This window comes from Oncorhynchus mykiss, chromosome 28 (assembly GCF_057628025.1).
Source record: "Oncorhynchus mykiss isolate SJ-2025 chromosome 28, ASM5762802v1, whole genome shotgun sequence".
Taxonomy (NCBI): domain Eukaryota; kingdom Metazoa; phylum Chordata; class Actinopteri; order Salmoniformes; family Salmonidae; genus Oncorhynchus; species Oncorhynchus mykiss.
In genome coordinates this window covers 7,460,483-7,483,709 of record NC_143049.1, presented here as the reverse complement: position 1 = coordinate 7,483,709, position 23,227 = coordinate 7,460,483, and the positions used below count along the sequence as shown (strand labels likewise).

The 23,227-nt window shown below is 42.9% G+C and overlaps 1 protein-coding gene across 2 annotated transcripts in view; it reads left to right on the top strand.

The window, feature by feature from the left end:
* The first annotated feature begins 7,684 nt into the window (after positions 1-7,684).
* LOC110508402 (solute carrier family 26 member 6) overlaps positions 7,685-23,227 on the top strand; it is a 34,850-nt gene continuing 19,307 nt past the window's right edge. For both annotated transcript variants that reach the window (XM_090225686.1, XM_090225687.1), the window contains exons 1-11: positions 7,685-8,183; positions 17,084-17,223; positions 18,031-18,141; positions 18,259-18,599; positions 18,772-18,924; positions 19,339-19,421; positions 21,750-21,897; positions 22,248-22,361; positions 22,471-22,548; positions 22,629-22,724; positions 23,113-23,219. In XM_090225686.1, coding sequence (XP_090081812.1) covers positions 8,044-8,183; positions 17,084-17,223; positions 18,031-18,141; positions 18,259-18,599; positions 18,772-18,924; positions 19,339-19,421; positions 21,750-21,897; positions 22,248-22,361; positions 22,471-22,548; positions 22,629-22,724; positions 23,113-23,219 — 1,511 coding nt within the window. In that variant the 5' untranslated portion in view covers positions 7,685-8,043. The remainder of the gene's footprint in view (positions 8,184-17,083; positions 17,224-18,030; positions 18,142-18,258; positions 18,600-18,771; positions 18,925-19,338; positions 19,422-21,749; positions 21,898-22,247; positions 22,362-22,470; positions 22,549-22,628; positions 22,725-23,112; positions 23,220-23,227) is intronic.

The following is a 23,227-nucleotide window of genomic DNA, read 5'->3' as shown; positions in this document are numbered from 1 at the left end:
AATGTTAGTGATGGCTGGTTAACAGTCTGATGGCCTTGAGATAGAAGCTGTTTTTCAGTCTCGCGGTCCCAGCTTTGATGCACCTGTACTGACCTCGCCTTCTAGATGATAATGGGGTGAACAGGCAGTGGCTCGGGTGGTTGTTGTCCATGATCATCTTTATGGCCTTCCTGTGACATCGGGTGGTGTAGGTGTCCTGGAGGGCAGGTAGTTTGCCCCCGGTGATGCGTTGTGCAGACCTCACTACCCTCTGGAGAGCCTTACGGTTGTGGGCGGAGCAGTTGTCGTACCAGGTGGTGATACAGCCCGACAGGATGCTCTCGATTGTGCATCTGTAGAAGTTTGTGAGTGCTTTTGGTGACAAGCCGAATTTCTTCAGCCTCCTGAGGTTGAAGAGGCGCTGCTGCGCCTTCTTCACAATGCTGTCTGTGTGGGTGGACCAATTCAGTTTGTCTGTGATGTGTACGCCGAGGAACTTAACTTACTACCCTCTCCACTACTGTCCCATCGATGTGGATAGGGGGGTGTTCCCTCTGCTGTTTCCTGAAGTCCACAATCATCTCCTTAGTTTTGTTGACGTTGAGTGTGAGGTTATTTTCCTGACACCACACTCCGAGGGCCCTCACCTCCTCCCTGTAGGCCGTCTCGTCGTTGTTGGTTAGCAAGCCTACCACTGTAGTGTCGTCCGCAAACTTGATGATTGAGTTGGAGGCGTGCGTGGCCACGCTGTCATGGGTGAACAGGGAGTGCAGGAGAGGGCTCAGAACGCACCCTTGTGGGGCCCCAGTGTTGAGGATCAGCGGGGTGGAGAGGTTGTTACCTACCCTCACCACCTGGGGTCGGCCCGTCAGGAAGTCCAGTACCCAGTTGCACAGGGCGGGGTCGAGACCCAGGGTCTCGAGCTTGATGACGAGTTTGGAGGGCACTATGGTGTTAAATGCTAAGCTGTAGTCGATGAACAGCATTCTCACATAGGTATTCCTCTTGTCCAGATGGGTTAGGGCAGTGTGCAGTGTGGTTGAGATTGCATCGTCTGTGGACCTATTTGGGCGGTAAGCAAATTGGAGTGGGTCTAGGGTGTCAGGTAGGGTGGAGGTTATATGGTCCTTGACTAGTCTCTCAAAGCACTTCATGATGACGGAAGTGAGTACAACGGGGCGGTAGTCGTTTAGCTCAGTTACCTTAGCTTTCTTGGGAACAGGAACAATGGTGACCCTCTTGAAGCATGTGGGAACAGCAAACTGGGATAAGGATTGATTGAATATGTCCGTAAAGGCGCGGCTGGGAGGGCGCGGCTGGGGATGCCGTCTGGGCCTGCAGCCTTGCGAGGGTTAACACGTTTAAATGTTTTACACAACATACAAGCGCGGTTCACCAAATTACCAAACCACCCTCTGTTACACTTTTAGCCCCATCTGGGCAGAGGCTGGATTGTAACCCGGGTCTCTCTAACCTGGTCTACAACAAGGTCTCAAGCAAGGTTACTCATCATGATGCACATACTGTTGTGTCAAGGGTACTGTGACAGCAAAAACACAAGTTCTAGGATTCAATTTCAATCTGCATTGTTGCACGGTTGACATTTAATGGATTGATTTTTTTTCAAAAGGTATGTGGTACATTTTCACAACGCTTAGTACAAAACTCAAAATTCTAAGCACATGTTCAATTGACGAAGTACAGCACACAAAATCATACAATCGTTTTTTTCACCAAAAATCAGTGTTTCATCTAGAAATACATGTTCATATAAAGTACATGCATTTCACAATGCAATGCTCACATTACTTTTGATATGATTGACTATTAATCCAAGTTTTCTTAATTGATAATCACTTAACCGTTTGGTAAATCTACAGATTTGAAACTGGTTTGTCTACTTCAGATTTGGAGAACGACATAATGAACATGTTTGTTTGTAAATATAAAGGGGTTCACACTGCTTTACTGAAATTGCATTGGCCAAAACGGTACTTTTATACAGTAATATATTCCATTTGCATAGCAGAGGCATTAATCCAAAGTGCACACATTTTCGTGAGTTACCCCAGTGGGAATTGGACCCATAACTTTGGTGTTGGTAGTGCCATGGTCTTACTAACTGAGCCACACAGGACCACTCAAATACATAACTAAAAAACAAACACTAATATACAATACATGATTACAAGAGAATGCCATCATCCTGCGATGTCAATGAGAACCTATGGCCATGAATACACATTAGATATGGCAAAATGTATAGAATTGCCAGAAAATAAGCTTTAAACCTGCAACATTCTGTCCACCAACAACAGGTGTGTGGACAGTTTGTGTTATGAACAGTGCTTGTGCCCATAGAAATAGACGTGCGTGTGCAGATGTTCCCCAATGCTGGAAGGGGTGCCCCGAGTGAAACAGTTTGCTGTAGCATGTTACACCCAAAGGAACATTTTGAAACATGTATCAACCATGTGTTACTATTAGATTAACTGGTTGTTAACTAAAGGTAGAAGATATAATTATGTTGTGTTTTCATGATTATTTCACAGTAAACTTATATTTTAGATTAATGGTTGTGTGGTGAAAGATGTCTCCAGACAAAATGAATGCACAGTAAAAGGTTCTGAATATAAGACTTGCTGTGTTACAAGTGTTAACCGCTTTCACATACAGTGCCTTGCGAAAGTATTCGGCCCACTTGAACTTTGCGACCTTTTGCCACATTTCAGGCTTCAAACATAAAGATATAAAACTGTATTTTTTGTGAGGAATCAACAACAAGTGGGACACAATCATGAAGTGGAACGACATTTATTGGATATTTCAAACTTTTTTAACAAATCAAAAACTGAAAAATTGGGCGTGCAAAATTATTCAGCCCCTTTACTTTCAGTGCAGCAAACTCTCTCCAGAAGTTCAGTGAGGATCTCTGAATGATCCAATGTTGACCTAAATGACTAATGATGATAAATACAATCCACCTGTGTGTAATCAAGTCTCCGTAAAAATGCACCTGCACTGTGATAGTCTCAGAGGTCCGTCAAAAGCCCAGAGAGCATCATGAAGAACAAGGAACACACCAGGCAGGTCCGAGATACTGTTGTGAAGAAGTTTAAAGCCGGATTTGGATACAAAAAGATTTCCCAAGCTTTAAACATCCCAAGGAGCACTGTGCTAGTGATAATATTGAAATGGAAGGAGTATCAGACCACTGCAAATCTACCAAGACCTGGCCGTCCCTCTAAACTTTCAGCTCATACAAGGAGAAGACTGATCAGAGATGCAGCCAAGAGGCCCATGATCACTCTGGATGAACTGCAGAGATCTACAGCTGAGGTGGGAGACTCTGTCCATAGGACAACAATCAGTCGTATATTGCACAAATCTGGCCTTTATGGAAGAGTGGCAAGAAGAAAGCCATTTCTTAAAGATATCCATAAAAAGTGTTGTTTAAAGTTTGCCACAAGCCACCTGGGAGACACACCAAACATGTGGAAGAAGGTGCTCTGGTCAGATGAAACCAAAATTGAACTTTTTGGCAACAATGCAAAACGTTATGTTTGGCATAAAAGCAACACAGCTCATCACACTGAACACACCATACCCACTGTCAAACATGGTGGTGGCAGCATCATGGTTTGGGCCTGCTTTTCTTCAGCAGGGACAGGGAAGATGGTTAAAATTGATGGGAAGATGGATGGAGCCAAATACAGGACCATTCTGAAAGAAAACCTGATGGAGTCTGCAAAAGACCTGAGACTGGGACGGAGATTTGTCTTCCAACAAGACAATGATCCAAAACATAAAGCAAAATCTACAATGGAATGGTTCAAAAATAAACATATCCAGGTGTTAGAATGGCCAAGTCAAAGTCCAGACCTGAATCCAATCGAGAATCTGTGGAAAGAACTGAAAACTGCTGTTCACAAATGCTCTCCATCCAACCTCACTGAGCTCGAGCTGTTTTGCAAGGAGGAATGGGAAATAATTTCAGTCTCTCGATGTGCAAAACTGATAGAGACATACCCCAAGCGACTTACAGCTGTAATCGCAGCAAAAGGTGGCGCTACAAAGTATTAACTTAAGGGGGCTGAATAATTTTGCACGCCCAATTTTTCAGTTTTTGATTTGTTAAAAAAGTTTGAAATATCCAATAAATGTCGTTCCACTTCATGATTGTGTCCCACTTGTTGTTGATTCTTCACAAAAAAATACAGTTTTATATCTTTATGTTTGAAGCCTGAAATGTGGCAAAAGGTCGCAAAGTTCAAGGGGGCCGAATACTTTCGCAAGGCACTGTACTTGTGAAAATAGTACCAAAGTTATTGAAAATTTATTGAAAAAAACGGTACTTTGAATGTGATCTACCCGATAGGTAAGTTAGATACGTTTTTATAGGCATGTATTTCTGTATGTCTAGTGGGTGCTTGTGCGCACATTCAGGACACGTGTGTAGTGGGAGGGGTCAGAACGCAATTGAGTGAGTGAGACACAGAGGGGAAAGGGAGTGTACAGAACTTGGCTTGGTTTCTTTTTTGTTGTGCCCTGCAAAGGCACATGTAGGCCTATGGAATACTAGAGTCCATGCAAATTAATTTCAAAATGTGTGATAAGTTTTAAGATTTTTGTCGTCTGTCGAAACTCATGCCCATCCCTATCTTTTTTTAAAGCGCTGTCACAGTATCACCATGAACATGTTTAAAATCTGAAAATATATGGCAAAATGCAGAATGTTATTTAATGCCTGTAAACAGCTCGAGGATACATTTTTTTCACAGATTTAATCATGTAATATTATGCGATACAGCAAATAAGACATGATTTCATCATGGTTCTTACAGGCAAAGTGAAATGACAACATTTTATTTAAAATGAACCTCTCAATTGATGTAAAACAAACATTTTTTCCATTATAAACACTTACCAATTAAAGCAGGATTGTTTTATCGAGGTACAAATATCCAGTGCTTTCTCATTTTCGCATAGGCACAGCATACAGCTTGGCCACATTGTAACCGCCAAGCGGCCACAGAACGCTTCCATATGGGGCTCTTGCTCAGGTGCGTGTGTGTGTGTGTGTGTGTGTGTGTGTGTGTGTGTGTACACTTTTCAATATAGTTTGGTAGTTTGGTGAACCACACTTACGTGTCTTGTATGAGTGTACGAGTATTGCATTACTTTGGTGAGTGTGTGTTTCTATGACTGCATGTGTGTAGCCTACATTTCAATGAGTGCTTGTGAATTTCTTTAGTATTACTGTATGATGTGCATGAGTTTGTTTTGTCATGTCTTTGGCATCATTAAAGGTGAAGACTGTTATTTTATCAAATCATTTCGCTGTAATTATTATTATGTGATTAAACTACTCGTGTAACTTTTAATTAACTAGGAAGTCGGGGCACCATGGAAAATCTTCAGATTACAAAGTTATACTTTTCCGAATATAACTCTTCAGATATTTTAATATCTGATCAATTAGTCTTCTATTAATGAAGTACATAAACAAACAAATAGTAGATATTGGTTACTAACAATGATAGGGAAGATTCCCTAGTGGGCTAAACCGATATGACGGCTTGGTGGACAAATGGAAGTGGGTGTGGACTGAGAGAGCAGGAAAGACAAAATGGATTCATTACACAGTCTATAATTAGATACATTGAGATGCTAATCTTTCACACATGAATGGCAGCTCATTAGAGAATAATTGCAAGTACATATTTAAAGTGTGTCATTGTTTTCTCTGTTGGAATCCAGTCCGTCTGCTGGAGAGTTCATCCGAGTCTCTTTCTGTTTCCCTGAAGATCAGTTGTTTATGTTTTGAATGGATACATCAGAGTACCATTCAGAAATGTTCTCATAGAATAGATGTTTCGGCAGTTGTCGGTATTTGCATCCCAGGTATACTAAATATCTATCTGCAGACTTGTAATTAGTATCTAAGATATGCTCTTATTCTGTAGGGATCGATAGTCTCAGAGTTGAACCATTTCCAGCCGTGTAGCCAATGCTCCACATAGTATGGTTTTCTAGTCTTGGTACTCAAACCTGTGCCACCTCAGCATACACCGAGGTATGCATGGTCTTAACTATTCGCAATCACAGCTCACTCTGTGGGTTTGCTTAGCCTGAAGGGGTTATTCGTAACCCCTTTTATGCGTAACAGTAGAAGAGGCAGGTTCCATGACGCCAGATCATGTCTGTGCTCACGGGGGCATTGTTAAACTTTAAAGGGAATACAGTTCTCAAAAAATTAAAGGGTAACATCACTTCACAAATAGTTTCATCTTAACTCATTCATTTTATACAAGAATTAGACGCAAACCCCATTATTGAGAAATGTACACATTCAGAGATATAGTCATGTGTGTTTCCTGTCATTCGTGAGGTCACCAAATGAAACGCACTCAACAAAGCTGTCCCTTAATTGTCCACGGACCCTTCCCACATTCTCACAAGTGGACTTATAGTTTAATTTTCCCATTTTGGGGATTTAGGAGTTCGGCCACGTGAAATCCTTTGTTCACTTTGTGGTCTCTCTCTGCATGAAAAGGGGGAGATAGTCTCCGCCAGGAAGTTACGACCTGAGATAACAGAACCTGGGTGTAGGAGAGAGTGAGAAGCCACAATCTACACCCAGAAAGGGCCACGTCTGTCACGTTCTGACCATCGTTCGTGTGTGTTTTCCTTGTTTTAGTGTTGGTCAGGACGTGAGCTGGGTGGGCATTCTATGTTGTGTGTCTGGTTTGTCTATTTCTATGTTTGGCCGGATATGGTTCTCAATCAGAGGCAGGTGTTAGTCATTGTCTCTGATTGGGAACCATATTTAGGTAGCCTGTTTTGTGTTGGGTTTTGGTGGGTGATTTTTCCTGTCTTTGTGTTTGTGGCACCAGATAGGACTGTTTTGGTTTTTTCACATTTCTTGTTTTGTAGATTGTTGTACTTTCATCTTTATTAAAGATGCACAAAACTAACCACGCTGCATTTTGGTCCGCCTCTCTTTCCCCAGAAGAAAACCGTTACAACGTCATGACAGCTTGTTGGTGGTGTTATGTTTATCAAACTGAGGGAAATAGTACATAAAAACATTGATTTTGGTATTTTATTACACCGGTTGAGGTTATTACATTATTCATCAAAACAGTTGTTACGTAATAACAGTTGTTATGGTAATAACTACTGGTTGATGTAATAACTTTTTTAAAACATTTTTTACATTAGCCGGCAAGTTATTACATTAACCAGTTTGATTATTAACAAAATTGAAAAACATTCAGAAAAGTTATTACATTAACTGTTATTCATTTGAGCACCCTGACATAAAACTTGTAGTGTATTTGAAGTTGAAAAAGTCTTCTGAAGTTTGTAATTTCCTTTGAATTTTCAGACTTGGTTTTCCCTTCCCGAAAAATGTATCAACACATTTATTACAATCCACATAATAATTCACATTTCCTGTTGCTGCAGGATTATTTTCCTGTCTTAAAGTAAGATCCCATACTGTAACTAACTGTAATGTTGTTGATCAATCCTCTGTTTTCAGTAATCACAGTGGTAAATCCCAGCAACAAATAAATGTGTATTTGGGTTTATTTGGCTTTTCTATAACCAGCTAATTTTCTTGGGAACAGTAATATTTAGACAACATGATGCCATGTGTGTTGTTTGTACATAAACAGCCACTCCTTTCCCTTTTCGCAATATATCACACCTGAAGATATTTTAACCACAAATCTCAATGTCCTTATCCGAGACCAAATCAGTCAGCCAAGTCTCTTTGAAAACCAGAATATCAGGGATTGTGTCCTGCACCCAGATATGAGGAAGGTCCAACTGAGATACCAACAAAGACACAGCCAGGAGTACACTCAGACTAGCAGCTTTTTGTACCTCTTATCAGGGTGATTGACAGTTTGTTGATAATTGTGAGACCTTTGTGAGAGGTTTTTCCTCCGCACACTGTTTCAGACTAGAAGGACAGACAAAGAGACATAGACAGAAAGAAAAGAGAGAGACACACAAAGCAATAAACACACAGACATTCAGTGTTGGAAGACAGCCATGGGAGTTGAGGAGCAGAGGGCTGGGGAGTTTTACGTGGAGAGGGATGTTATGAACGAGCTTTGCTTGGACAAGTTGGCCAGAAGACGGACTCACTCCACCAGACCTCTCCTGAAGGAGCGGGTGAAAGATTCCCTCAGGTAAGATAGTAACATTCCACTGGGCACAAACTGATTGAATCAACTTTGTTTCAATGTAATTTGTCAACGTATTGTGATGTGGAATTTATTAAAATACATTGGATTTGCAAAAGTCATCAATGTTTGACTGATTTAGAGGGTGAAATTTCAACAACGGGATTATGTCATGGTACCCAATTTTCAATTTAGACAAACCTTGCATAAATGTGTCTCCACTTAAAAACTCAATCCATTCACTACTGCAATCGGGGTCATTTCAAAGGGTAGATTTTTAACAGAGTAAAGGAAAAGTAAATATACTTTATCAATCATATATCATCAATCATGCTTATTAGGCCTATGTCTTCAATAGCTATCATTTGAATTCAACCCAGTATTCAACAAAAAAATTGCTTCAAGCTTTTGTTGATTTCACATTTATTCTACAAGTTATTAATTCATATGTTGAATTCAAATCAAATCAAAGTTGATTTGTCACGTGCTCCGAATACAACAGGTGTAGGTAGACCTTTCAGTGAAATGCTTACTTACAGGCTCTAACCAATAGTGCAAAAAAGGTGTTAGGTGAACAATAGGTGGGTAAAGAAATAAAACAACAGTAAAAAGACAGGCTACATACAGTAGTGAGGCTATAAATAGCGAGGCTACATACAGACACCGGTTAGTCAGGCTGATTGAGGTAGTATGTACATGTAGATATGGTTAAAGTGACTATGCATATATGATGAACAGAGAGCAGCAGTAGCATAAAAGAGGGGTTGGCGGGTGGTGGGACACAATGCAGATAACCCGGTTAGCCAATGTGCTGGGGCACTGGTTGGTCGGCCCAATTGAGGTAGGATGTAACCCGTAAAACTGCTGCCATTTCTTCTGGTGACATCGAACAAGTAATCTAACATTTTCCCAACACCTACCTAATACACACAAATCTAAAGGGATGGAATAAGAATATTTACATATTTACAGTGGGGCAAAAAAGTATTTAGTCAGCCACCAATTGTGCAAGGTCTCCCACTTAAAAAGATGAGAGAGGCCTGTAATTTTCATCATAGGTACACTTCAACTATGACAGATAAAATGAGAAAAAAAATCCAGAAAATCATATTGTATGATTTTTAATGAATTTATTTGCAAATTATGGTGGAAAATAAGTATTTGGTCAGTAACAAAAGTTTATCTCAATACTTTGTTATATACCCTTTGTTGGCAATGACAGAGGTCAAACGTTTTCTGTAAGTCTTCACAAGCTTTTCACACACTGTTGCTGGTATTTTGGCCCATTCCTCCATGCAGATATCCTCTAGAGCAGTGATGTTTTGGGGCTGTTGCTGGGCAACACGGAATTTCAACTCCCTCCAAAGATTTTCTATGAGGTTGAGATCTGGAGACTGGCTAGATCTGGAGACTGTCATGCTGACAATGATCCCAAACACACCGCCCGGGCAACGAAGGAGTGGCTTTGTAAGAAGCATTTCAAGGTCCTGGAGTGGCCTAGCCAGTCTCCAGATCTCAACCTCATAGAACATCTTTGGAGGGAGTTGAAATTGTATATAACAAAGTATTGAGGAACTTTTGTTATTGACCAAATACTTATTTTCCACCATAATTTGCAAATAAATTCATTAAAAATCCTACAATATGATTTTCTGGATTTTTTTTCTCATTTTGTCTGTCATAGTTGAAGTGTACCTATGATGAAAATTACAGGCCTCTCTCATCTTTTTAAGTGGGAGAACTTGCACGATTGGTGGCTGACTAAATACTTTTTTGCCCCACTGTATATGCTTGAGCAATGGCTGAACGGCATAGGCAAGGTGCTATAGATGGTACAAGGTAAAGTATATACATATAAGAGGAGTAATGTAAGATATGTTAACATTATTAAAGTGGCATTGTTTAAAGTGGCTAGTGATTTGAGTCTCTATGTTGGCAGCAGCCTTTCTGAGTTAGTGATTGCTGTTTAACAGTCTGATGCCCTTGAGATCGAGCGACTGAAAAACATAATCTGTCTCAGCTTTAATACCCCTGTACTGACCTCTCCTTCTAGATGGTAGCAGGGTGAACAGGCAGTGGCTTGGGTGGTTGTTGTCTTTGATCTTTTTGGCCTTCCTGTGACATCGGGTGCTGTAGGTGTCTTGGAGGGCAGGCAGTCTGCCCAAAGTGATGTGTTGTGCAGACCGCACCACCCTCTGGAGAGCCTTGTGGTTGAGGGGGGTGCAGTTGCCATATAAGGTAGTGATAGAGCCTGACAGAATGCTCTCGACTGTGCATCTGTAAAGGTTTGTCAGGGTTTTAGATAACAAGCCAAATTTCTTCAGCCTCCTGAGGTTGAAGAGGCACTGTTGTTGTCATGTGCCTTTTACTGAGGAGTGGCTTCCGTCTGGCCACTCCATAAAGGCCCGATTGTGCTGCAGAGATAGTTGTCCTTCTGGTAGGTTCTCCCATCTCCACAGAGGAACTCTGGAGCTCTGTCTGAGTGACCATTGGGTTCTTGGTCAATTCCCTGACCAAGGCCAGGCCAGCTCTATGAAGAGTCTTGGTGGTTCCAAACATCTTCCATTTAAGAATGATGGAGGCCGCTGTTCTTGGGCACCTTCAATGCTGCAGAATTTTTTTGGTACCCTTCCCCAGATCTGTGCCTCGACACAATCCTATCTCAGAGTTCTAAGGACAATTGCTTCGACCTCATGGCTTGGTATTTGCTCTGACATGCACTGTCAACTGTGGGACCTTATATAGACAGATGTGTGCCTTTCCAAGTCATGTCCAATCAATTGAATTCAACACTCCAATAAAGTTGTACAAACATCTCAAGGATGATCAATGGAAACAGCATTTGAGAGAAACAAGCTTTTATTGCGTATCTAACATTTCTGGGATCTTTTATATCAAATCATGAAACATGGGAACAACACATTACATGTTGAGTTAATTTTTTTGTATGATGTACCAGTCAGAAGTTTGGACAAATCTACTCATTCAAGGGTTTTTCTTTATTTTTACTATTTTCTACAGTGTAGAATAATAGTGAACTATGAAATAACACATGGAATCATGTAGTAACCTAAAAAGGGTTAAACAAATTAGAATATATTTAGTATTTGATATTCTTCAATGAAACTACCCTTAGATTGATGACAGCTTTGCACACTCTTGGCATTCTCTCAACCAGATACATGAAATGCTTACTTGCAGTTTTAAGAAAAATACAAGGATCGGACCCTTTTTAAAAATTTTCACCTAACGTGTCAGATCCAAATCTAACTGCCTGTAGCTCAGAAGTGAAGCAAGGATATGCATATTATTGATTCAATTTGAAAGGAAACACTTTGAAGTTTGTAGAAATGTGAAATGAATATATCTCAAACACATTACAGCTGGTAAAATATAACAAAAAGAAAAAACATGATTTTTTTTTTCAACTTTGAAATGCAAGAAAAAGGTCACAATGTATTATTCCAGATTAGGCGCAATTTCACTGTAAAGCTACTTTAAATTGGACAGTGCAGTTAGATTAACAAGAATTTAAGCTTTCTGCCCATATCAGATGTGTCTATCTCCTAGGAAATGTTGTTGTTACTTACACTATCTATCTTAATATTGTAACAGTATTGTCACGTTCTGACCTTTATTTCCTTTGTTTTGTCATTATTTAGTATGGTCCGGGCGTGATTTGGGGTGGGCAGTCTGTTTGTTTTTCTATGGTTTGGGTATTTCTATGTTTCCGCCTAGTATGGTTCTCAATCAGAGGCAGGTGTCATTAGTTGTCTCTGATTGAGAATCATACTTAGGTAGCCTGGGTTTCACTGTGTGTTTGTGGGTGATTGTTGCTGTTTTGTTTTTTTCACATTTCTTGTTTTGTTAGTTTATTCATGTATAGTGTCTTTATTAAAGAACCATGAATAACCACCACGCTGCGTTTTGGTCCGCCTCTCCTTCACCACAAGAAAACCGTTACAGAATCACCCACCACAACAGGACCAAGCGGCGTGGTAACGGGCAAAAGCAGCAGCAGGAGAAGCAGCAGTGGGAGAGGCTGCACTATTTGGAGGAATGGATATGGGAGGAAGAATTGGAAGAAAAAGGACCCTGGGCACAGCCTGGAGAATATCGCTGCCCCAAAGAAGAGCTGGTATGAGGAGGCAGCACGGCGGCGTGGATGGAAGCCCGAGAGTCAGCCCCAAAAATTCCTTGGGGGGAAGGCACACAGGAAGTGTGGCGAAGCCAGGTAGGAGACCTGCGCCAACTTCCTGTGCTTACCGGGGGGCGAGAGAGACCGGGCAGGCACCGTGTTATGCTGTGGAGCGCACGGTGTCCCCAGTGCGGGTGCATAGCCCGGTGCGGTACATACCAGCTCCGCGTATCGGCCGGGCTAGAGTGAGCATCGAGCCAAATGCCATGAAGCCGGCTCTACGCATCTGGTCCCCAGTGCGTCTCCTTGGGCCGGCTTACATGGCACCAGCCTTAAGCACGGTGTCCCCGGGTCGCCTGCATAGCCCCGTCTGCCCAGCGCCGCCAGTGCCGCCAGTCTGCCCAGCGCCGCCAGTCAGCCAGGGGCCGCCAGTGCCGCCAGTCAGCCAGGGGCCGCCCAGCGCCATCTGAGCTACCCATCTGCCCAGCGCCGCCTGAGCCACACGTCTGCCAAGCGCCGCCAGTGCCGCCCGTCTTCCCTGCGCCGCCAGTGCCGCCAGTCTGCCCAGCGCCGCCAATGCCGCCAGTCTGCCCAGCGCCGCCAGTCTGCCCAGCGCCGCCAGTGCCGCCAGTCTTCCAGGAGCCGCCAGACTGCCAGGAGACGTCAGTCTGTCAAGGGCCACCAGTCAGCCAGGGGCCGCCAGTGCCGCAAGTCAGCCAGGGGCCGCCAGTGCCGCAAGTCAGCCAGGGGCCGCCAGTGCCGCAAGTCAGCCAGGGGCCGCCAGTGCCGCAGGTCAGCCAGAGGCCGCCAGTGCCGCCGGGCCGCCAGTGCCGCCAGTCAGCCAGGGGCCGCCAGTGCCGCCAGTCAGCCAGGGGCCGCCAGTGCCGCCAGTCAGCCAGGGGCCGCCAGTGCCGCCAGTCAGCCCAGAGGCGCCAGAGCCCCTCAGCCCAGAGGCGCCAGAGCCCCTCTGTCCCGAGCTGCCGCCCCTCTGTCCAGAGCTGCCGCCCTTCTGTCCCGAGCTGCCGCCCCTCTGTCCCGAGCTGCCGCCCCTCTGTCCCGAGCTGCCCCTCTGTCCAGTGGGGTCATTGAGAAGGGTGGCCATGGTTAGAAAGCCACGGCAATAAGGCAGACTAAGACGATGGGGAAGTGGGGTCCGCGTCCCGCGCCAGAGCCGCCACCGCGGACAGACGCCCACCCAGACCCTCCCCTATAGGTTAAGGTTTTGCGGCCGGAGTCCGCACCTTTGGGGGGGGGGGGGGGGTACTGTCACGTTCTGACCTTTATTTCCTTTGTTTTGTCATTATTTAGTATGGTCAGGGCGTGAGTTGGGGTGGGCAGTCTGTTTGTTTTTCTATGATTTGTGTATTTCTATGTTTCCGCCTAGTATGGTTCTCAATCAGAGGCAGGTGTCATTAGTTGTCTCTGATTGAGAATCATACTTAGGTATTCTGGGTTTCACTATGTGTTTGTGGGTGATTGTTCCTGTCTCTGTGTTTGCACCAGATAGGGCTGTTTTGGTTTTTTCACATTTCTTGTTTTGTTAGTTTATTCATGTATAGTGTCTTTATTAAAGAACCATGAATAACCACCACGCTGCGTTTTGGTCCGCCTCTCCTTCACCACAAGAAAACCGTTACAAGTATTTATTGAACCTTAAAATTAAATGTCCTCTTATGTAATCATAGAAAGCGTGCATGTTCAAGATAGCAAGCAAATGTTGCAGGTCTGTGGAGATCATATTTGCTTTAATAATCTGCACAGAACTTTGTTGTGCTTTAAAATTGTTAAAAGCGCAGTGACACATTGGGAATTTATCAATCTTTTGGCTGTCTTTTTGAGTGGGTATTGAGCAAAAATATAAACGCAAGATGAGCTAAAATAAAAAATTGCAGAAATGTTCCATAAGCACAAAAAGCATATTTCTCCAAAAATGTTGCACAAAATAGTTTACATTGCTGTTAGTGAGCATTTGTCCTTGGCCAAGATAATCCATCCACCTGACATGTGTGGCATACCAAGAAGCTGATTGAACAGCATGATCATCACACAGGTGCATCTTATGCTGGGGACGATAAAAGGCCACTTTAAAATGTCCAGTTTTGTCCCACCGCACAAAGTTGTGATGGAGCATGCAATTGGCATGTTGACTGCTGGAATATGTTAATTTCTCTACTATAAGTCACCTCCAATGTCGTTTTGGAGAATTTGGCTGTATATTCAACATTAGACCACGTGTAACTATGCCAGCCCAGCACCTCCTAATCCGGCTTCTTTACCTGAAGGATCGTCTGAAACCAACCACCCAGACAGCTGATGAAACTGTGGGTTTGCATAACCAAAGAATTTCTGTACAAACTGTCAGAAACTGTCTCAGGGAAGCTCATCTGCGTGCTCATTGTCCTCACCAAGGTCTTGACCTGACCTCAGTTTGGTGTCGTAACTGATGGCCACTGGCACACTGGAGAGGTGTGCTCTTCATGGATGGATCCCGGTTTGAACTGTACCGGGCAGATGGCAGACAGGATGAATGGCGTTGTGTGGGCGAGTGGTTTGCTGATTGTGAACAGAGTGCCCCATGGTGGCGGTGGGATTATGGTATGGGCAGGCACACACTATGGACAACGATCACAATTGCATTTTATTCATGTCAATTTTAACGCACAGAGATACTATGATGAGATCCTGAGGCCCATTGTCATGCCATTCATCCACTGCCATCACCTCATGTTTCAGCATGATATTGGATGGCCCAATGTCGCAAGGATCTGAACACAATTCGTGGAAGTTGAACGTCCCAGTTATTCTATGGCCTGCATACTCACCGGGCATGTCATCCATTGAGCAGGTTTAGGATGTTCTGGATCGATGTGTACGACCGTGTTCCACTTCCCGCCAATATCCAGCAACTTCGCACAGCAATTGAAGAGGAGTGGGACAACATTCCACAGGCCACAATCAACAGCCTGACAACTCTATGCAAAGGAGTTGTCATCGCTGCATGAGCTGGGTCACGTGGGCATCATTTGAAAGCTTATTCTATTGCGGACATGGCTAGCTAAGTTATAAAATACAATCTTACAGTGGTAGGCTTTCACAAGGCAATTCAAAGAAACAGATTGTAATTTTTTGAGTCATGAGAGCATTCAAGTACGTGTTCCGCAGCAAATTGTATTCACAATACGACAAACACATGCTCATTCGGTTCAGGACAACCCAGTGTATAAGATCCTTGCAACTGTGGATTAAGCATAACAATCATAAAGGTTGATGCTGATGAGGAATCTCCTCATACCTAAAATAAATGAAGTATGTTAGCAATGGCGATATTACTGTGCAATGTAGACATTCTATTTTCTCCCGAATTTGCTAAACAATTCATGTGTTGATGAATGAATGTTTCAACCTCTGTGTTGATAAATCTTCTTTTTACTGTCAGTTGCTGGGTTTTCACCACTTTCACCCAGTTGCTGGTTTGAGCCTTTTAGCCACCACAGAAACAGACCCTGAGTCTGTTCTAACGTGTTAACCTGCGAATCCGAGGACATGATTGTGGCAGTATCGCATAGTGGAAACCAAGTCTGTTCTCAGGCCAGGTCTGCCAGTTTTGACTAGCAGAAGTTACTTTTTGTTTGGAGAACTTACGCTGCAGGTTAGAATAATTAACGTGGTTGGTTAGGAAAATAATGTGTCAGGTTAGGAGAATTATATTAAGGTTAGTAAAAGTTAACCCCGGTTAGGGTTAGCTAAAATGCTAAATTGTCCCAGATGCAACGCAAACATATCTAGCTAAACCAGGCCTGCCTGGAGAACAGCCTTGGTTTCCACTAATGCGATGCTTCCGTTGTGGGTGTGGTAGCAAAGCAAACTTTATTTATAATAATAAGACTAAGACAGAAATCTAAAGTTGTGCTTTTCCTTCAGCAAGCACACCTAATAACATGAGTATGTAATACATCTAGAGTGTTCTTGCCTTCAGCAAGCACACTAATAAACACAGTTACATTAGTTTGTAAGATAGCAGTAAGGCTATTAACTGTATTAAAAAAGTAATAGTCTATAGTAATAGTAATAGTATTTTATATGATCATGTCACTATACTATGAGTGGGAATACTTGGGAACAGATTTCAAAAATGTAAATCACTGGAGCTGATTTCCTGGTGTTTTTATAGTCTTTTGTGTCTAATGACATAGGACAAATAAAACCACTCGTGGGCCAAATTTGTCCAGTTGGCCACCAGTTGGGGAACCCTGCATTACACCCCCCCCCCCCCCCCCCCCCCACACACACATTGTAGACTTCAAACCACGAGCAGCGCAAGTGATTTATACAAAATCTGAGCGAATCAATTGTGCTTCCTCACAATAACATGGTCAAGGTGATAGAACATTGATTTTAATTGTAGAATTTCACCTTTTTTCAAAATCCTATGTAGGCTTACTCCCTTTCCCGCCTCGATTGTAACTACAGCCCTATGACACAGTGTTACCAGGCTCTATGTGCCACCAAAGGAGATGAAACCTGGTCCTTTATGGTCACCGTGTGTGCTGGCTTATGTTCCAGCATAGCTGTAAGACTCCTGGTTAGTTTAATTAGAAGTGTAAGAGATGGAATGGAACAAAACCCTGCACTCACTGTGGCACTCAAGGAGCTGAGTTGCCTGCATGCCCTATTCAACACACAGCAGAAACACATCCGTTGTCACAAATGGATAACAAAAATGTATTATTATTTTCTCCACTTCTCCAACTCTTCCCCCTGGTCGCAGGTGTTCAGTGCCCAAGCTGAAGCGTTCTGTGCTGAGCTTTATACCTATCCTGTCATGGCTGCCTCGTTACTCAGTGAGACAAGACGCACTGGGAGACCTCATATCTGGCATAAGCATTGGCATCATGCACCTGCCTATGGGTCTGTATCACCTCTACTGTTTGAACAGACATACAGGGCCCAATCCTAACTTGAAATCAACAACACATGGTGGGAAAAGTACTAAATAGTACCTGACCAAAATGTATAGAAAATGACTCAAGTGAAAGTTAACCAGTAAAATACTACTTGAGTAAAAGTCTAAAACTATTTATTTTAACATGTACTTACAATAAGTACAATGGGGGAAAAAGTACCAATTGCTATACTTGAGTATAAGTAAAGTTAAATGCTATGCTATGAATCAAACTCCTTATATTAAGCCAACCAGACAGCAGCATAAAACAAACTCCAACAATCTGACATGATTTACAAATGAAGCATTTGTGTTTAGTGAGTTTGCCAGATCTGAGGCAGTAGGGATGACCAGGGATGTTCTCTTGATAAGTTAAAATATTGGACAGTTTTCATGTCCTGCTAAGCATTCAAAATGTAACCAGTACTTTTGGGTGTGAATGAAAATGTTTAAAAAGTACATTATTTTCTTTAGGAATATAGTTGAGTAAAAGTAAAAGTTGTGACAAATAGAAATATTTAAGCACAGATAGGCCTAACCATATAAATTACTTAAATAGTACTTTACACTACTGAGTACTTAGTCACTTTAAGCCACTGCATTTAATCACCTGTAAATCTTTCATTGATATCAATGCTTGAGGTACGTGAAAGCCTGATTTACACAAGTTGATCTCAAGTTAGTGTTGCATCTCTTTGAGCTGAGAATACTATATGATAACTATCTATTTTGTGAAGTCTATGAAGACTGACATTTCTGTAATGTTTCCCCAGGTTTGGCCTATGCTCTGCTGGCCTCTGTGCCCCCAGTGTTTGGCCTCTACACTTCCTTCTACCCTGTACTCATGTACTGCATCTTTGGCACCTCCAGACACATCTCCGTAGGCAAGACAGAGTGTGGAAGAGGGGAAGGAGAAAGAGAGAGAATTTGAATGTTTTAATATAATTTGGTCAAAGGAATATGATCATTTCCCTACCATGATCTTGTGTGTGTTTTCTCAGGCGCATTTGCTGTGACCAGCATCATGATAGGCACCACGACAGAGAGGCTGGCCCCAAACAGTAACTTCATGATTCTAAATGGAACCAATGGGACTGAAGTTATAGATGTAGTAGCCCGTGATGTCGCCAGAGTACAGATAGCAGCCAGCACCACCTTACTGAGTGGGATCTTTCTGTTTCTGCTGGGCATGATTCGGTTTGGTTTTGCGGTGATGTTCCTGTCGGATCCCATGGTACGTGCTTACATGACAGGAGCAGGTATACATGTGGTACTTTCCCAACTCCCAAGCCTCTTTGGGATCCGCGTTGGACGCTTCTCCGGACCGCTGTCTCAGGTCTATGTGAGTGCACACAACACAGAAACAGATGATTCACACATACAAAAGTTGTAAATGTTTTCCAACTGCTGCATGTATGCATAAACTCACTCACTCACTGTCTCTCTCTGTCTCTCTCTCTGTCTCTCTCTCTCTGTCTCTCTATCTCTCTCTGTCTCTCTCTCTCTGTCTCTAGCTCCTAATAGATATCTGTAGACATCTGCCAGAGACTAACATTGCGGCCGTGGTGGTAACTCTAGTGGCCTTGGCGGTCCTCATAGCGGTCAAAGAACTCAACATTTACTATGAGAAGAAAATGCCTGTGCCCGTTCCAATAGAACTCATAACGGTAAGTCCTCTACACCAGGGTTAACCAAACTCGGTTATTTGAATCAGCTGTGTAGTGCTAGGGAAACACCTCTCAGAAACACCTCTCTGTGTCTCTCACCTCTCTCTTTCGCTCCTCATTCCTGTCTCTCTCTTTTGGTCTCTTGAACGACAGTCTAGTGAAAACCACTAGTGGGCAAGCTGTCACCATGGCTGATGTCACCAAACCATTCCGGTTTAATATTCCGGTTTAATGTGCCGGAGGAGTGTATGTATTGCACTGTGTACATGTGCCAGTTAGTCACATTGATCCAATAAAATATGGTAAAATGATTAGTTGTGTTAAATAATCGGCCTGTATTTGTGCATTGATCCCGAACAAAGCAAAGCTTCCGAAACACAGCAAAACTTTTGTGTGTCTATGTGTATGTTACAGATCGTAGTAGCAACACTTATCTCTTACTACTGCAAACTGCACAGCCTATACAAAGTGGCCGTCATCGGACAGATCCCCAAAGGGTGAGTTTATGAGTGTGTGTGTGTGTTTTTGCGTTATTGTTTGTGGGTGGGTAGGGGAGTTCTAAGGTCAGTTGAGTCCACAGGAGAAGAGGAGAGGAAGAGGGAAGATAGAGGAAGGTGATATGGTGTAGTTCATTGGGAAAGAGTCATCCTATTCACCTTGTTCTGGAATGTCACAGTGATCATGGTGAGTTAGTTGCAATTGTGTTTCTATTTCCGATGCTGGCGCATGCAAAAGTGGTACTTTTAGTTGAGAGCTTGATAGTTTTACACTGACAGAACCGTACAAAATCCTAAAATTGGTCAACATGACAAGCATTATATGTTCAGTACGATTAATACAGCAGTTCTGTTGATCCACAAATACATTTTAACATTACCAATAAATCATGATATAATTAATTCAGACATCTCTACTCATCTGTTGTTGGATACAACTACCCAAGCAGAGTGGTAAGAGCTGCTTGATTGGCTGGGCTGAACATCGGCCTTCTGCAAATACCAATCCTTTTCCCTCCTCCTGGTGAAGAACAACCCACTGTGAACAACCACTGTGGAGGTAGTGATAGGCCTCTGTACTCTTGTAATGTTTCATAGTGGAACCATCCACTCCCAAGGAGAGCATAATGAAAAATGTCCCCATACGTCATCCACCCAATTATCACTCATGGACGGATGGGGTACGGTGATACCATCCGACCTCCGAAGAGCAATTTGTGTGTGTTCCCAAATGTGAACAAAGTTATTATTTTTTTTCCTTGTTTATCTTGGAACTACCCATCCCGGATCTGTGAGAATTGTCATAGCGCAACGGTAAAAAATATTACAAAAAAATATTCATATTCATGAAATCACAAGTGAAATGTAATGAAACACAGCTTAGCCTTTTGTTAATCACCCTGTTATCTCAGATTTTGAAATTATGCTTTACAGCCAAAGCAAGACAAGCGTTTGTGTAAGTTTATCAATAACCTAGCATAGCATTATGTCCAGCTAGCAGCAGGACGCTTGGTCACGAAAATCAGAAAAGCAATCAAATTAACCGTTTACCCGTGATGAGCTTCGGATGTTTTCACTGACGAGACTCCCAGTTAGAGAGCAAATGTTCCTTTTGTTCCATAAAGATTATTTTTAGACCCAAAATTCCTCCGTTTGCTTGTCACGTTATGTTCAGAAATCCACCGGAAGTAGCGGTCACGACAAAAAATTCTAATTATATCCATAATATCGACCGAAACATGGCTAATGTTTTTTCTAATCAATTCTCAAGATGTTTTTCAAATATCTATTCGATAATATATCAACCGGGACAGTTGGCTTTTCAGTAGGAGCAAGAGGAAAAATGACTACCTCTGAGAGCCCTCAGCTGGCCACTGACGCAATGTAAGTCGTTTACGCTCAATCTTCAAAATAAAGGCCTGAAACTATGTCTAAAAGCTGTAGACACCTTAGGGAAGCCACAGAAAAAGGAATCTGGTTGATATCCCTTTCAATGGGAAAAAGGGATGCATAGAAAGACAGGGGTTTCAAAATAAGAGTCACTTCCTGATTACCACTCTGAGGTAATTTGCTAGCGTTGACAGAAGTTGTGAATGGAAACACAAACACAATCGCGTTCGAATGGAACTGGGTCGAGTGGGCCGGGCTACATAAAGCGAATAGATAAAAATGTCAAAGTCAAATAAGGAAACACAGATACAGTGAGCAGAGAGAAGTGTGTTGACAGTGAAACAATTATCAACAGCCAGTAAATGTCAACCTGTTTCATCAAGATTTGCTAAGGCAGTTTTGGACATGTGTTTTAGCTGATTCTGCATGGTCTTCAGATTGCAGGACTGCCAAAGACAAAAGTTACAGTAAGAAGTGGCTACTGCTACTGCTCAACATCAGCTGTTGTAGGCAGCTTATCTGAATGGAGGAGATAGTATTCATAGGCTTGAATATTGTCACTGGTGTAAATTGATCATTTCATTCTTTCAAGTATCAAGTCATTTTCTTCATGACATGGCTTTACTTCAGGTAGCCTACAGGTCCTTTATCACTTTGTTTATCATTTAGGTTACTTTGAGCAATCATAACTTAGCCTGTGCATTGATACACAATTAAACACCAATGTCATTATTTGTTTGTGTACATGTTTCAACACTTGTTACCAGCAGCAAGAGTCAAGGGGATGTGTTGGGGAAGGAGGAGGGGTCTGGATGAGGCAGTAATCAATGAGATACATATTGACAGTGTCTTTGAACCACACAATTCTCCTCTATCCCGTCCTCTCCCTTTCTCTCCACTGCTGTTGTCTCCACATCTCCCTTTCCTCTTCATCCTTAGACTAAAGGCTCCCAGGTCACCTGACATTAGTATGTGGGGTTCGGTAGTTGGTGATGCATTCGTAGTAGGCATAGTGGGATATGCCCTTAACATCTCCTTGGGAAAAATCTTTGGCCAAAAACACGGCTACAATGTGGACAGCAACCAGGTGGGACATGCACGTACACACACACACACACACACACACACACACACACACACACACACACACACACACACACACACACACACACACACACACTGGCATGCAGGCAGACCAACAGGGGCATGTGCTTGGGGTTGCTTTGCTCTGAAGGAGTGAGACAGGAAGGGAAGATTACAGCTCTTTGATCCTGAATGTTTAATGGCTGACACGTTCAAATAAGCACAAGGAGTTATTTACTGGGGGTGGCCACAAGTAAATAAACCCCAATTTAATTGAGCCACTCCATTCTTCTAATCTCCCCCCACTCTCTCTTTTTCTCTCTCACTCTCTTGGTCTTCTTTCTCTCTTTCTAGGAGATGGTAGCTATTGGTCTCTGTAACATAGTGGGAGGATTCTTTCAATGCCACGCTATTGCTGCTTCTCCGTCGCGTACCCTCCTCCAGGATAGCACTGGGGGCAAGACACAGGTAACACACAAAGACCTACACTCATGCATGCACATACACGTATCTCCACTTGCTAATATTTACGCACACGTGCACACTAACTAATGTGTGTGTTTGTAAATTTTGTCAGGTTGTGGGGCTGATTTCTTCAGTACTTGTGCTGATCTTCATTCTGCAACTGGGGTCACTATTTGAGGAGCTACCCAAGGTATCTATGTCTCCATCACCTCCACACCATCCAAACACAGACAACACCATTGATCTGATGAGTGTTTGTGTGTCCCCTAGGCTGTCCTGGCCTGTATAGTGCTTGTGAACCTGAAAGGCCTTTTTATGCAGTTTAAAGACATTCCTGTACTCTGGAAGAGCAATAAGGTCGACCTGGTGAGAGCTTTTTTTATTTTTTTATTTGACCTATATTTAACTAGACAAGTCAGTTAACATCAAAATCTTATTTACAATGACGGCTTACCCTGGCGACGCTGAGCCAATTGTGTGTCGCCCTATGGACTCCCAATCCCAGCCAGATGTGATTCAGCCTGGATTCCTACCAGGGACTCTAGTGACGCCTTTTGCACTGAAATGCAGTGCCTTAGACCACCGCGCCACTCGGGAGTCCGAGGGGCGAGATACACATTCATACACATTATAGTTATATCCTAAAACATGCATCCTAACTTGAGATTGACGTATATGACTCAAATGGGGTTTGGGAAACCCTGATTCCTGGGTATTCCCCATACTGACTACATGTGTCTCTGCTGTCCCCTAGCTGGTGTGGTTGGTAACGCTGGTGTGTACTATCTTACTGAACCTGGACATCGGCCTAGGTGCATCCATCGGCTTCTCTATGCTCACTGTCATCTTCAAAACACAACTGTGAGTCT